Source organism: Arctopsyche grandis, chromosome 8 (assembly GCF_051622035.1).
Source record: "Arctopsyche grandis isolate Sample6627 chromosome 8, ASM5162203v2, whole genome shotgun sequence".
Classification (NCBI taxonomy): Eukaryota; Metazoa; Arthropoda; class Insecta; order Trichoptera; family Hydropsychidae; genus Arctopsyche; species Arctopsyche grandis.
Window position 1 is genome coordinate 15932604 of NC_135362.1, and position 15247 is coordinate 15947850.

Consider the following 15247-nt stretch of genomic DNA (forward strand, 5'->3'; position numbering starts at 1 on the left):
CGTCTTCGGATTGGGGATTTGCGTCATCAGGAATGTCAACTTTTTTTCTTTGCTGTTGTCCAAATTCTTTTTAAATGCAGTTCGATATGCAAAACCGACGTCGGCAGATGAGAATACATCTTGGTAAATCCAACGTCATGTCACACACATGCAAACGGTTTGGAAGCGGACCTGTCCACCGTATATACTGTTCGCGTCCCTACCACCGAGCTCAAACGCGACTCAACCTCCGCGGCGAGAAGACGTGTCGAAACTGTTACTCGACAACAATTAAACGGTATCGGTACTGAAACAATTGTCAGTGCACTTACAGTCACTGACGATGACGAACGCGAGTGTGTGCCTAGGACCAAACCAGTGTCTGACCGTGCGGTGAAAAATCGACAAAAGTGTACCATCGGAACATAAAAGTTGAACACGATGATTCGAAACAGTTGACAAGTTCCATTGATAAATTACAGTGAACCCTCAACAAATAAAAACTATTGGAATTAGAGCGAGGAAGGAAAATTCGCCGTCACAATGCACATCAAATTCAATGTAAGACATTAGATTTACCACGTAATTGACATGTGAAAAATTGCATTACTATAAGTGTTTTTAGTGTGACTTGCAACAAGTGCCGGTCGTCATACGAAAAAAAGAACCGGTTGCGCAAACGAACTCCACTACTACGATGTTAGCTAGATTAGACGTCGAAAAGATTATTATTTGTTTTGAAAACTTTTTCGTAACTCTACGCCACTGGGTGTGCGTTTCATTGTTTGGCCGGTGCAGGCGCGCGTTAGTTGGGAAATTATTACGAAAGAAAATATGTATACCACCCAGGCGGAGACAAAATGCTGGCAATAATGCCACTTTATCTCAAAAATGCCCATGAAATTTAAAATACAATTTAAATTTCAACAAAACTAAAATCATTTTAAATAAGATTTTGGTAACCTAGTAAATCAGCACCTACACACTATTGTGCAGTAACTCCCTAAAAATTATAATGGTGATCAATTTAGACTATTTCAAACTGTGTAGGTGTGAATTCCTTTAGCATTCATAAAAAAAAATAATCCTAGACCCGTATATACATAATACATATAAGGACTCGAATAGCAGTTCCTAAAGATCACAAGAATCTTTAACACTACCATATATTTTTATTCAATTCGAATTAAATTAGATGAAAAGGATAGCCTAGAATTGAATACATATTTGATAAAAAAAACGTATATGATAAATATTAAAATATATCTAATTGAATTCGAATAATATTATGTTCCAATTATAGAAATATACAAGGAAAATACAAACTGACATTCGATTTTATAAATAGACATGCACATAAATTGTCAGTGTACGTAATACATACATGCATGTATATATGTATGTACATGCAAACTAAATCACTTGTCTATACATTGTTTTAAAATTACAACTAATCACCATAATCATATTGCATTTAAGTAGTTATCCAATTGTAATACAAGTATGTACGCTTCACACACGATTCGAAATCATATTCAGAATAATCGAACGGTTGAATCGTGCGATGAGTCAATGTCATAATTGACGGATCAAACTCATCGAGATAACACATACGTACATACCTAACATCGAACTTAGATCCGGGATACCTGTCGAGATTATACCATTGAAAATCTCGGCTTCGCCATCAGCTGACGAGGAAAATCCGGTTTTTCCGACCCGATAGTACAGTGTCGGAGTGACACATCGCGATCCTGCCTTAGCCCATTTTTGCCGACGAGCCATCGAGGTCGAAGCGTCAATGCCCATACTAATCACAATATAATTTACATACGATTTTCATTAATATTAGTGTTGCTTGGTTGGAGTTGAACCAGGGCGCGAAACAATAGTATCATACAACCTAGTTTTCACGTTGATAATGATAAATATCGTGCACGGTGGTGTCGAACCTACGCTCGTAATAAATAATAATAGGATCGAACGATAAACTGTGTCGCACACATTACAAAAGTAGTTCCAATAGCGTCAGATTAATACCGACATCAATCAAAGTGTAATCGTTCTCAATTAAGCTTACGTAACGAAAGTGTGACGAATCCGTTAAGTATTACGATCGACCATTTTTCTCGAGCAGAAGGAGAAAGCTCGGTACTTTTATAATATAACAGAAAAAAATAAATATATATATATCAAGTGGTCAACAAACGACTCTCTCCACGTTAAGTATCGTTTTAACTACCAAATAAGTAAATGAAGCAATTAAAACACTTCCGATCTATCATGTATTGGAGAACCAATCGTTAGTTTCCATTTGTGTGATCTATTACAAAAACTGCGTTGAGCAAGTCGCATAAAAATTCAAAAATATACTAAAAACTGAAACACGACAATAGTTGACCCAAAATGCCAACAGGTCGATCGATACCGAGACAAGATAAGGAGAGAAACGAAAGTTTTGAAACACTTGAATGTGTGAGAGTAGAACGAAAGATGAAAAGACAAAAAAAATGCACGACGACTACACATTATATAATAATATTATACATAGAAGACATTCGGTGTCTCAACGATGTGCCGATGTTTATGATAATGATCCGTTGACCCGTTTATTGTGTGTTATATCAGCAACAAAGGCGACAAGATGCGTTGGGCAATGCTGTGATATTACACCGCGATACATGATGGACGAATAATGTAAAATTTTGTAAAGTTTCGCACGTTCGTATAGACAGAACAATTAGCGACAACTTTTCGTGTAGTCATCGATAGTATGTATGTAGGTTAATTAAACCTTCGAGACAAACTTGCATAGACTTGAAAATAAATATAAATACAATAACAATATAATCACTATTGAAAACATTGCATGTTATTTTTCATTAAAATTCAGTGGTTAAGAACCATACATGCAAACAAAAAACTGCTGAAGTAAAATGTCACGAAGAACGTAATCAACGTGAACTATGTATAGGCAAATGAACAATAATATTTTGTTTTATACTAGATAATTAATTAATTGGTTAAAATAAAAGAAAAAAACGTATTCGTGCGAACGATGAAAATCAACAATGATGAGAACGACAGAACCCTGAACGAAAGAAAATGTTCTCAGTTTCGGTACAACAAGGTCTGGGAAAAGACATTAACAAAATTTATCGGTACATTTGAGAATAGATAATAATGACATTAACAATAAAAAACCTTTTAGTTCTAATGGTGAAATTGCATAATATAATAATAAAAAAATAATTGAACGCACAGGAAAGTGCAATCAGTGCAATTATTCAAAAAGACGGAAAAGTTTGAGATGAAAAGAAACATGTTTTTTTTTTATTATTATTTAATTTAAAATTTCGGGATGAAGAACTGATGTGTCATTAATTAGTCGGTATTGCACGTACGAGAGACGTTCCGAATGTTTAGCGAACATTATTTACATCACCTGTACGTGATCGTGTGCAAATTTAATACACATTTCAAGTGTGTCAGTTTTAATGCAAAACAAAAAAAATAGTAATTATAATAAGGAGGAAAAAAAGATTGGTAAATAGCATGTCTCGCACATGCGGCGCTTGTCCAAGTAACGTTATTATGAAAAGTGTGCGAAAATGCTGATACTCGAGCATTGTTGAAACACTAAACGGCCCCATTGTATCGAAAAATCGCCGTTATTTAGTAAAAAAATTCAATTTTCGTTCAGAACGGTTACCCTTTAAAAACGACTGTGGACAGGTGTGTTCGCCGAACGAAACCTTCAACTAGAGCGGCAGAACCAGTTCCGCTCTCGTATTCGACACGGCTCAAAAATCGAACGAAACTGAGATAAAACGAAATTGGCAAATTTTATATGTAAAGAATTCTATAGACTCCGGCTAGGAACAAGTGATACATACATACTTAGATAGATAGGCATGCAAACGCTTTCGCTCTCAACGTTCAATTATTTTATACCGTATGTATAATAAATAGTAGGTGTGTATTGGAAAACGAAATGATATTCTGCAGTCTGTTCTAGTTACGGTTCCGCATAGCGATTTTAGTTCCATAAGGAATGTTGGCTCAAAACGGTCGGTCGCAGACTTGCAATTTCGAAATCAAATTTAACGGAATCGTGTAAAAAAAAGAACATTGACAAAGATACGTTTAAAACCGAAAATCAATTACAGATTCATGTGAGCGCAATAAACATTAGGCGTTAAGCGCCACGGGGCGTTCGCCAGGAAGCGATTTGAATACGATTAGATTATTACCGAGATCGCGTGAAAATAAACCGTGTTTTTTTCTCTTACTCCAACGAAATTTATTTTTTTTATTTACCTCGCATATATAAAGTTGTACGTTTGTCGAAGAACGCAACAAAATTGTTGCCCAAGGCAATGAAAATAAACATGAGGAGTGCTCGCGTGCCCGCCACGCTTGCACTTGTTTGCCTATCACGTAACAGTTACACTACATACAAATAGGTGAAATCTAATGTAACCTCACATGCTTCTTAACACAATGAATAATCAAATAATATACTCAAAACTGGTTTTTAATATGAAAAATTGAATATTTATATATAAATTACACTGATTTAATTAGCATCGGCCGTAGTAGACAATTGCAACACAGTGAGAGAGCAAACGGGTCTGGCGAGAATGTAGCCTATGGCAGTTGACCTGTCATGGATACAAAAAATAATCCTATAAAAAAGCACACATGTACATACGTACAAACAGGTGCTAGATATGCTTATTTCAAATGTTGCAAAAGATCTACATATAAAACATGCGGCAGTATTAAGGAATCTTAGTAAATTGACTTTAATGTACAACATTGTATCATTAACGGGCAGGGAAAGCAGTTCAATACACACTTACTTATTTATGATTAAAAAATGAATTAAAAATTTCAATTGCCTTTAGTTGAATTTGACTCTAATATTATCTCATACTAAATTTGAATTCAAACAATATATTTTGACTTGTGACTAATACTGTTTCTCCTAACCACCAAAACCATTGTCCATAAATCACCATAGGAAGCTTTCGAAATATGAAAATTTCAATCTCAACGATACTTAGTAACGATCTACGTTGCGAATCGAGCTGCGAAAAGTAAAATTTATAAGCATAGTATATACGTTTTAAAGCTTATTGTGGATAGACGAGATTATAGTCGGCGATCAGGTATTATTAGATCAGAACTGGATCACGGAACGTGCGCCACCGTCACGACTGGACCCGCCCGATAATGGCACACGGCTGACCAACCAACTAACCAAACCACCGGAGACAAAACGAGAAACGTTTTTACAAATTGGAAATCGTGATTGAAATTATCCGATAATTATCATTACCTGTCGCTCCTGCGCTGTGTGAAAATTGTGATAACGATAGAAAAATTCAAAAAGCGCGAAACTCACGTGGTGTATATGTGTGCGCACTTAAAATGTAACAATAGTCGATTGTCTGCGCGAGATTTGCATCTAAAAAGGTTGAATATTTCCACCCACGCCGTTTTTAACGCGTCGTGACTTTTCTAATGCAAGTTCAAATTACACTGTCGGATAATAAATAATAAACCGAGTTATTTATTTTTTTTACAATAGAATAAAATATACCGAGTGCAAGTCGATTGCCGTAGGCGTCTGTAAAAAAATGACATTGTTCTCGGGCGGGCGTATAATAAATATGTCGGGTCAATTTTGGCGCCCTGAGGTTAACAACGAAATCTATTTAGCAACAATGGCACATACCGGCAAGACCTTGCTCCAATAAGCGGCACTCGGAGAGAGGTCTGAGGACAACGCCTAAAACGGATACAATTGGAAATTGCTACCATTATATACATATATAACATATCTAAGAAAATGATCGTGCGTGCGTGCTCGGCGATACGACTCAAAAAGCACGCGGAAACGGATCGTAAATAAGTTCTTCAATTAATCAAGCCGAGGAGCGACGCACATTTGCAAAAGTTACTTCGGAGCTTTCGCAACGTTTCAATTGCGAAATTTTATTTTTATTTTATTTTTTGTCGGATATGTTATAGCCGGTTGTGCAATCGCGTTTGAAATTGTGCGGTTAGCAGCCTTCGATTTAACGACCTTGCGCACTGCGGCGACATTCGCCAGATTGGCGTTAATGTCAAATTAATCCAACGACAAAAAGTGAACACTTACCGGTTCGGATGCGTGTCACACAAAATGACAAACTAAAAACCAAATGAAGCGTTAGAACGTTCCGTACCTGAAACAATAAAAAAAATCATTGCATTAGTATATGTGGAAGTACATGCGTCCATCAAACGGAAGCAAAGTTACTTTTAAGTATGCAGACGATGTAGAAGAAAGTGAAACCAGGTTGGCAGCTACGGCCCATCAACCGAACACATGTTAAATGCAACAAGTTTCATTTCCTAGTGACCATCCATCACCCGGGTGAAAATCGATGCATTCGTTCGAATGTGCACTTTTAAACCGTGTCAATTTGGCGACTAAAGCGACCCACGCATTGCTGGATAATTCGGTAATGGCCGTGTTTCCTTTCGAATCCATCGCGCGCACTTCCCACGTTACAATTGCGCGAAAAATAAAATTAATCGACTCATTTTAAAATGTACGTTTTTAATTGTTTTCAGGTGTCAGATGCAATGGCGAAGGTGTTGGCGATGATGTGTTTAGCGTGTGTGGGTATAGCACATTGCAGCGTGCTAGTACCCACGTACGTTCTTCCGCCTGCTTCTTTTCCACAACCCCGAGACCAGAGGAGTCTGCAGTCGGCGTCGCAAGGGGTGAGGACCTTAGCCAGACTAGCTGGAGGTCACCTCAAGTTGCAGCCGTCGAATCACACAAATAAAATACCGACGGACCCGGCGAAAACATTCGCTAACCACGCTAAAAACACGTTCGCCTTCGTCGAAAAGGAGAACAAAAACCGCGACGAAAAATTCGCCGGGATCGTTGTGAAAACAGAGAATCAAAACGTCGGCTGGAACCAAGGACAATGGGACGACGGTATGTTGATGTCGAGCGCGGGGAACGGCAAAGAGAAGAATAAAAAGAAGACTGTCGAAGACGACGAAGATAAAAAAACACTAGCTGACCAAGTGGCCGAAGGCAAATACGGGTTGATCCAGAAGGAGTTGTTTGTAAAGACGCCGAGCAGACCCGGAGTGTTGAGCTACACGGCAAATCCAGAGACGAAAGCTAAAGACAACGAACAGAGTCTGGGAGGTTTGAAAAGCGAGGAAATTTGGCTAGCGGAAGACCACTTGTTGGTACTGAAAGGAGGCTCGTTCCCGGAGCACAATAATAAGGCTAGCGAGAGCTCGGTGACTTGGGCACCGATAGACGCTTACCAGGCGCCACCCAGGCAAGTAAAGATACCCCAAAACCCAGAGGTGCCGCCGCCCTTTCCCGTCCGATTATCAGACAACGGTCCGCTCGTCTTCCTCACACCGAACGGCAGTATCCCTGCGCCCCTTTTCCCGGCTAGACCGCCGGGAGCAGGCTTCGGCCTTGTTCCTGCGGCGCCGCCCCCCTATCCGCCGTCGTCCGCGCCCCCGTCTCCAAATGCCTATCCGGGAAACCCTTCTGCCGGGGGATCGCCGTTCCCAATTGCTCCGTACCCTTACTTTCCGCCGAGGAACGAGAGCGAATTCCCGTTCCCGTTCCCCGGACCGATAAACGGCTCTTTTCCAGGCGGACTACCACCGGGCGCCAGCTTCCTTCCACCACCAGGAAACCTGAGCGACCTGTACGACGAGGACGACCCTTCAATTTACTATCCGCCGCCGTACAGTTTTTCCTATCAGGCTGATAACACCAGCAAAGTGCCGGCGGGACCTCTAGTGCCGGGAATAGTCCTACCGCCTCCTCCCGACTTCTTCGCGAGGTTGGAACCCACTAGGACGACTCCGACCACGACGCGCCCTACGGCGCATGCTTACGCACCCACACCACCGCCACCATCTACGACTATAGTCAAAACGCGTCCTCACTCCGTCAACATGTATCTTCCGCCAACGACCAACATTGACACCAAATCACCGAACAGCGTAAACATTGCCGACAAATACTCCACCACACCGCCAAAGACAGTCACCTCACAGCCTACACCAAAAACACCCAGCAAGGTAGTCATTTCAAAACCGAGCCCAATAAGAAAAACACAGACCACAACTACGGCGTCGCCCAACGTAATCAAAACGATCAAATTCACCGAAAAACATCCCTCACCAATCACCACCACCATATTGCACAAACCGATCAAAACAACACTCAAACCTGTGTCGCCGCCGGTTACAAGTTTGTACTATCCGGAAAATTACTACGATGAAAACACAGTTTCGCCTTCCCCGAGACCGTTCCTCGTATACGGCCCACCTGATAGATCACAGGTGAATCCGTTCACCGACAAGGCGTACGTCACCTCAACACCCGTGCCGCTAAGAGCTTATTACAGCAATCCTAATTATGACAACATTCTGCCGCAAATACAATTCGCAAAACAAAAGGCACCATCAATCACGCGCATACGACCCGACTTCTTACAGAGCACGGGCCAAAATGGAAAGTCAGTGGCGTCATTCTATTTCTACGAAGAGCCAGGTTCAAAAGCACCCAATGCCGCTCCAAACGTCGCCGATTATTTCGACGGTCGAAATTACTATCAAACAATCAACAATAACGCGCAACAAGTACAGAATGAAGAATACACATATAATCAAGGGGGTTTTGGACCGGCAAGTAACATCGAATTCAAACCGGTGCCCAGTCGAGAGCCATCACCATTCTTCTTCATTCCTCAAAGGCAAGGTTCCAGAACGTTGACTCAAGAATATTTCAGTGTGCAAAAGCCCAAGATACAAAACAATTACGTGCAACAAGTTTCCATACCACAAAAAACCAGGCCAGAGTCCTTCTATGACCAAATCGCAAACATTCAACAGACGATAGATTATTATACCACACACAGACCAAAAAACATTTATCGTCAAGCATCATATAGAGATGCGAGACAAAAGCCTAAACCTACTCCTAGACCGGTATATCAATTTAGTTACCAAAGTAATAACGGTCGTCCGGAACAAAACACTTTCCGTGCACCTGAAATGGATTCAGAACCCTTCAGACCAATGGTTGCATACAGCAAGCCATACAATGTTCAAAATGAATATGAGTCGGCTCCAAAAACCGTATATTCTGTTGAAAATTTAAAAGTGACTACTGAATCACCTCAGTCATCGAGATATTATACAACCGCTAAAACCAACGATTATGACTATGAAGACATTAATCAAGAGAAGAAAACCTATATAAAATCAAACACTCCCACCTCGATAAGAGCTATCTCTTCATCTTTAAAATCTAAGAAAGTACAAATATTACATCCAACCACAAAAAACCCAATAGACCACGCCTATTACACCAAACAAGAAGAAGGTCTTTTTGATGATATAACAAAAAAGTACTTCACTATATTCGGACAAAAAATTGAGCAAAGCAACATTGATGGAACGGGAATAGCTGTTACAGCACCTATAAGTCCAATCGGCACTAGTACTGTAATCCCTCCGATTGACAATAGAGTAAACGTACAATACGGAAATGGAGTTAATCCTGAATCCCAATCAATTTTATCATTAGCTAGTGATACACAAGTAAATTATAGACAGCCCAGACCGCTGATAAATCCAGAAAGTGAATTTATACCCATTGTTAATCCAGAAATACAAGCAAAATATGAAGCAGAACAAAGACTACGAAGTTTAAAAGAACAAAATTCGAAAAGTAAAGTAAAAAATGTAGAAATTATTAAGTCAGAAGGTTTTGAACACATAGAAAAACTTAACAAATACAATAACAATGAACAATTAGAATTAGTCAGACCTGTTGTTCCAAACAGATTCATTCAACAAAATTCAAATAACTATAAAGAAAACAGAGGTCCAAGAACTCAAGTGGCGGAAGGAAGACCTGGTTCTCTTGTGGCGTACAGATTACCCGGAGAAGGTGCACATGTATATTTTTTAACACCGCAGCCCACAAGAAACGATTATAGAACAGCTGAAGAAATAGCAGCATTAAGTTGAGTGAATAAACAGTTTTAGTACAAACTTAATACAATTGTTGTTTATGTCAGTGAACTCTAAATAAGAACTATTTAAATATTAATAATAAATGTGATAAACTTGTGTCGTAATGGATAATAAGACTATAATAGAACGTACGAAATGATAACTCATTTCAATTTTGTGATAATTGAAACTAGATTTTATAGAAATTGGAGTGGTGAATATAAGTGATGTTACAGTTTAAGTTTTTAAATCCTATAGTGAATAAAAATGTCTTGAATTCCGGCTAGTCTATTTAAAATACTTTTCCTATGTAGGAGTAGAAAAACTATGAACTACAAATGTATACATGCAACACATAAAAGTGCAGATATGCACCGCTAAATAAATGTACATATATTGAATAAAAATGAGTGAATGTAAAATTATGTAAAACAATAATAAATACGTATGATTGAACAATGTATTTAGCAGTATTAAATTGCACTCTTTCGGTATTTGAATGCATGAATACTTGAAGAGTGCCTCACTTTAAATTAATGTTATTTTTTCTGAGAAAAACGTTGCTTATAAATTATTTTAAATGTACAATGCTACTTGCGAAATAATCAATTGAAATGTATTTAACAGTATTAATACTGCACAAAATATACATATGTAGATAGCCATGTTGTATGTAGTATCGATTGCATGAGATTATTTAACAACAATTGTTCAGTATGTAAATTAATATTTATACATCTTGTTTTATCGAGCATGACATTTGGAAAATTGACAAATGTAGTATAATAATACTGTTAAAAATCATGAAATGCCATATTTGCTTCATTTTAGATTAATTGAACATAGTATGTAGAACATTCCGTATTCAAATTATTTAAACTGTCAAAAAAAACCATCAATAACACAATAGTAGACAATTTTTAAGTTGATTTGATATTTTAAAAAAAATTGACCAACATTTGATTCCAAACGAAATGATTCAATAAATTCACAAATATGTAGATGAATTCAACGATGCGAAATCTCCAAACTTTGAGTTTATTTTAAATTTTTATATTTTGTAAAAACTTAAAATATTCCAGTAGGTATTTGAAAAGATTAAGTTAAATGGGATCAATTTTGAGCATTTTGATACTACCAAATTTAGAAGTAAGCGTATAATTTCATCTTATGCATCAAAAAATTATTTAATAATAAATTTGATGATCTTTGTGTAAATAACTCCACTTTGAATTATTTATTGTATTCGTAAGACAATCTGTATACTATGTAAGTAAATTTAATTTGCATTATTTATGCTTTTACACCGATTTTATTCAAATTGTGTTCTATGAATGTTATCATGGAAATATGTCAATTTTGAACAATAAAACAATGCTGAAAATAATAATTTGCTTATGTAATCACTGAGAAGTACCTTTAATCTCAATAAAAAAAAAAAAATAATAACTAACAAAACTCAAATGAAGAAGACCATACTTGCTACTTTAAACGGATTATCGTTGCCACAAAAATCGCGAATATGGAATATTTGGGGTTCTAGTTCTCATTAGTACAATATTTCGCGTGTTTTTGGGTGCCAGATATTCCATGATCGAGATTTTAGTGACATGCCTGAGATCGCTTTTTACGGAACCATCACCAAAGTGGTTTACGGAATTATCACCAAACCACTTGCTACAATGATAAAAGTATTGCCTCAACAGTCAAGGAAATGATGATCTGTTTTTTTCACCCTTTTTTTACGGAAGAGATAAAAATAAGTTACGATAATATAAAATATTGCAAACCATTATTAATTCAGTTTCGAAAATTCAATAAATAGATATGCATATTCGATCTAACTAAAAGGTTTACCTTTCAAATCATTGACCATATAAAATCTCTATTTGCTATACTTCTTCCCTCAGTATGTATGTCTGAATAAAAATTAATCATGCAAAATATCAAAAGTTCACATTTGGTAGTATAATAGATTTAAATTTTAAATTCATATTAAATCAACCTTTTTAATCCCACTGGGTCGATTTATTAGCCCCACTGATATACACGAAGAATCCCAAGGGCCGATTTATCGGCTCCTGTTTTCAAACACATTTTGACAAAGCTCTTCTATATTTTACTTCGCTCATTGGTCTGACAACATGTTAACATGTTAAATATCGGCTTTCAAGTATTCTATTGTATGTCCGAAAAATAATTTTGCAGAAATTTGTTGCTGATAAACAAAGAAAGTTTATTTTTACAATTTTTTGACCTTAGTACTTCGCATTTACAAATAATATTCAGTATTACTTCAACAGTCCTTCAAAATTGAAACTTATTAATTATTATTTTGATAGATAAATTTTTTTCTTGTATTTGCACTCCAACCTACGTATTCATATACATATATAAATATTACATATTACCCAATACATCATAGAGACGACATTACAAAAAAAATTTACCGAGTTGAATATTAACTGAAATAAAAACTACCATTTTTACGAAAAAATGCCTTAGGACTCTTCGCATGTACTTCGTGAAATAGCTTAGGATTAACACACCTTTAGCGGGCGAAAGTCACAAGGCTGCGCGAATAAATACAATAGATAATAAAAATCGCTCAAAATTCACTCATAAAAAAAATCTCCATATACTATTGGAATAAACATAGTACTACATATCCCGCCTTCCGCGATGAACCAATATCAAACGTAATACTACGTATTCCGCATTTTTCGTCAAGTTCATATGAAACGTAGTACTACGTGACCCGCTTAAGGTGTGTTAAGACACAATTTTTCAAAACAAAAAATTGAATAAGATTCACCATAAAAAATGAAAAATAATATCTGAAAAGAAAACTAATAATATAAAAGAATGTGTTATCGAACCTGTATTATCTTCAGTTTCCACCTTGGCATCTTTGAGGGGACGATCATGTAAGCGTAAGTATACTTCAACAGCAGTCCGGGCAGCGCGGAAGTAGAATTGATGCGCACGTAAACCATCTTCCAATCTCATCAATCTTACATAGGAACGTAATGTCATTTTACGCAAACAGTACGAATGGAAATCGAATTGATCTTCAATTATTTCCGAGAAATGCTGTATAAATATAAGAATTCGTTGAATAATATATAAAAATCAAACATGCATATTTAATTTTAAGAAATTTGCTTACCCTATCAACTTCATGAACCTTTTTCAGGGAGTCTCCCCATTTTCCTAATTTTTGGTAAGCTACTGCGCATTCAGTTTGATACCACATGCACTGCATTTCGTTAAGATTTTCAGTAGCCTCAACACCTGAGAAATAAATCTATTTAATTATTATTCTTTTTTTTATACAACGGAAAACTAGAAACAAAATAATACCTTCTCTTGTAAACTTTGCGCACATATTTTCAGCTTCCTTTATACGTCCAGCTCTTAACATATATTTGGCACATTTGCTGTTGATATATCGATCAGCAGTATCGAGAGATTGAGCCTCTTCTAACCACTTATAGGCCTCTCGAGGATTTCCCGCATGCTATGAATTCACAAAGAAAACAATTACACACACACACACACGCAAATAAATTACTAAAATGAACTTTCAAGGCATAAATAAATACTTTATATATTCTGCCTTTAACTATGAAAAGTTCTATAAGAGTGGGAGTATGTTCAATTGCTGTATTTATGTACTCCAACGCCTTAGTAGTGTCACCGAGAAAATCATAATGTTGCGAAGCATAATAGTAAGTCCACAAAAGAGCACAGGCCGGCTGCCTCAACTCTCCTTCTTCACCACTAAAGCATCCATTCGTACTTAAATTGTCAATGTATTGGTGTAACAGAGCTTCTACTACTTCTACATTAGACTTGACATTATAAAGAGACCTAAAAAATATAGTCAAATAAAAAGCGTTTCAAAGTGATTACACCGCATGCGAGAAATCATACGAACCTCAAGTCGACAAAAAGTGGAGGAACACCTTTGTTAAGGCCCGTTCGTAAATATTGATCAACCAAACGACGAAACGAATCTCCAGTGGCAAAGTTCAATTGCAACCTTCGCGGTGCTGCAGCTCCGGAATATTCCTTACGGCAAGTATCAAAGAATGCAACTTTATCTTCGTTGGATTCAATTTGTTTCGCTTCTAATAATTTTGTATAATATAGAACATTTTCTGAATTTCTTTTCAACAAATCCGTATATATTGCTTCAGCTTCTTTAAACCTATGAATACAATTATATATAATTTTTATCAATCCAATAAATAAAAATTGAATCCATATTACAGCAGAATTAGATTACCTATGCAGTTTTAAATTCAACTCCCCAGACGTTTCCTTCACTGTCAGTTTGTCAAATATTTGATCTTCGAACTTTTCTAAATGATTTAAAGCACGCTCGTGTTGTCCAGAATCGGCCAAGACGAGATTTTGATATAACAACAGCTCCGAATGATCTTGATCCAATTGTGTCTTCATTTGAGATCTTCTAAACGTTTCTAATATACTGAGCGCAGTATCATAATCTTCTAAAAAGTGATAACTCATAGCGAATCCGATCCAAGACGCCCTCTGAGTGGGACTCAACATAAATAATTGATATCTCGTATCCTAAATAACAAACAAATGATCAAAAAAACGATATTTTTTAAAAATACATTTTTAAAAATTAATTTTGAAGAATAATCAATACCTTATAGCCTTCCATGTCCCTCATTTGAATTTGAAGTAGGGAGAGATCCCGCAATATTTGAATATTGTCTTTTTCCCATTTCAATGCATGCCGATAGCATTTGATGGCCTCGTCATACTTCTTATCTGAACGTTGTAACAAGCCGTAAACGTGCCAGCAAACGTGCGAGTTCAAATTATTTCTTAGGCCGCGGCGTACTAAATCATAGGCCTCTTCCTTTCTTCCGAGACAATTCAAGGTTAAACCTTTCATTGCCAATGTCTCTACAAAAGGATAAAATAATCAACACCTTATGAATCACTAATAATTTCACAATAAAATAACCAAATTCACATACCTCCATGTTCAGAGAATTTCGGATTCGATAGAATTTGCTTAGCAAGTTTCAACCCATTTTTGTATTGTTTGCGTTCATAGCAACGCTGTAAAAGAAAAGTAACACAATGAATAATAAATTATCATTGCTTGTAATGATTTCAATGTTTCTTTAGGTATAAATATGTAAATGTACGGTATGTC

The 15247-nt window shown here is 36.8% G+C and overlaps 2 protein-coding genes across 2 annotated transcripts in view; one reads left to right on the top strand and one right to left on the bottom strand.

Moving 5' to 3' along the window:
- Positions 1-15247, bottom strand: part of Naa15-16 (N-alpha-acetyltransferase 15/16) — a 62810-nt gene that overhangs the window by 45604 nt on the left and 1959 nt on the right. Inside the window, exons 2-9 of the mRNA XM_077435707.1 lie at positions 15066-15150; positions 14729-14991; positions 14339-14646; positions 13988-14260; positions 13653-13920; positions 13411-13567; positions 13217-13341; positions 12927-13140 (exon numbers count right to left, since the gene is read on the bottom strand). Coding sequence (XP_077291833.1) covers positions 12927-13140; positions 13217-13341; positions 13411-13567; positions 13653-13920; positions 13988-14260; positions 14339-14646; positions 14729-14991; positions 15066-15150 — 1693 coding nt within the window. The remainder of the gene's footprint in view (positions 1-12926; positions 13141-13216; positions 13342-13410; positions 13568-13652; positions 13921-13987; positions 14261-14338; positions 14647-14728; positions 14992-15065; positions 15151-15247) is intronic.
- Positions 97-11468, top strand: LOC143915207 (uncharacterized). Its single transcript, XM_077435706.1, has 2 exons — positions 97-540; positions 6607-11468. The coding sequence occupies exons 1-2, from the start codon at positions 523-525 to the stop codon at positions 10060-10062; spliced, it is 3474 nt and encodes a 1157-aa protein (XP_077291832.1). The 5' UTR covers positions 97-522; the 3' UTR covers positions 10063-11468.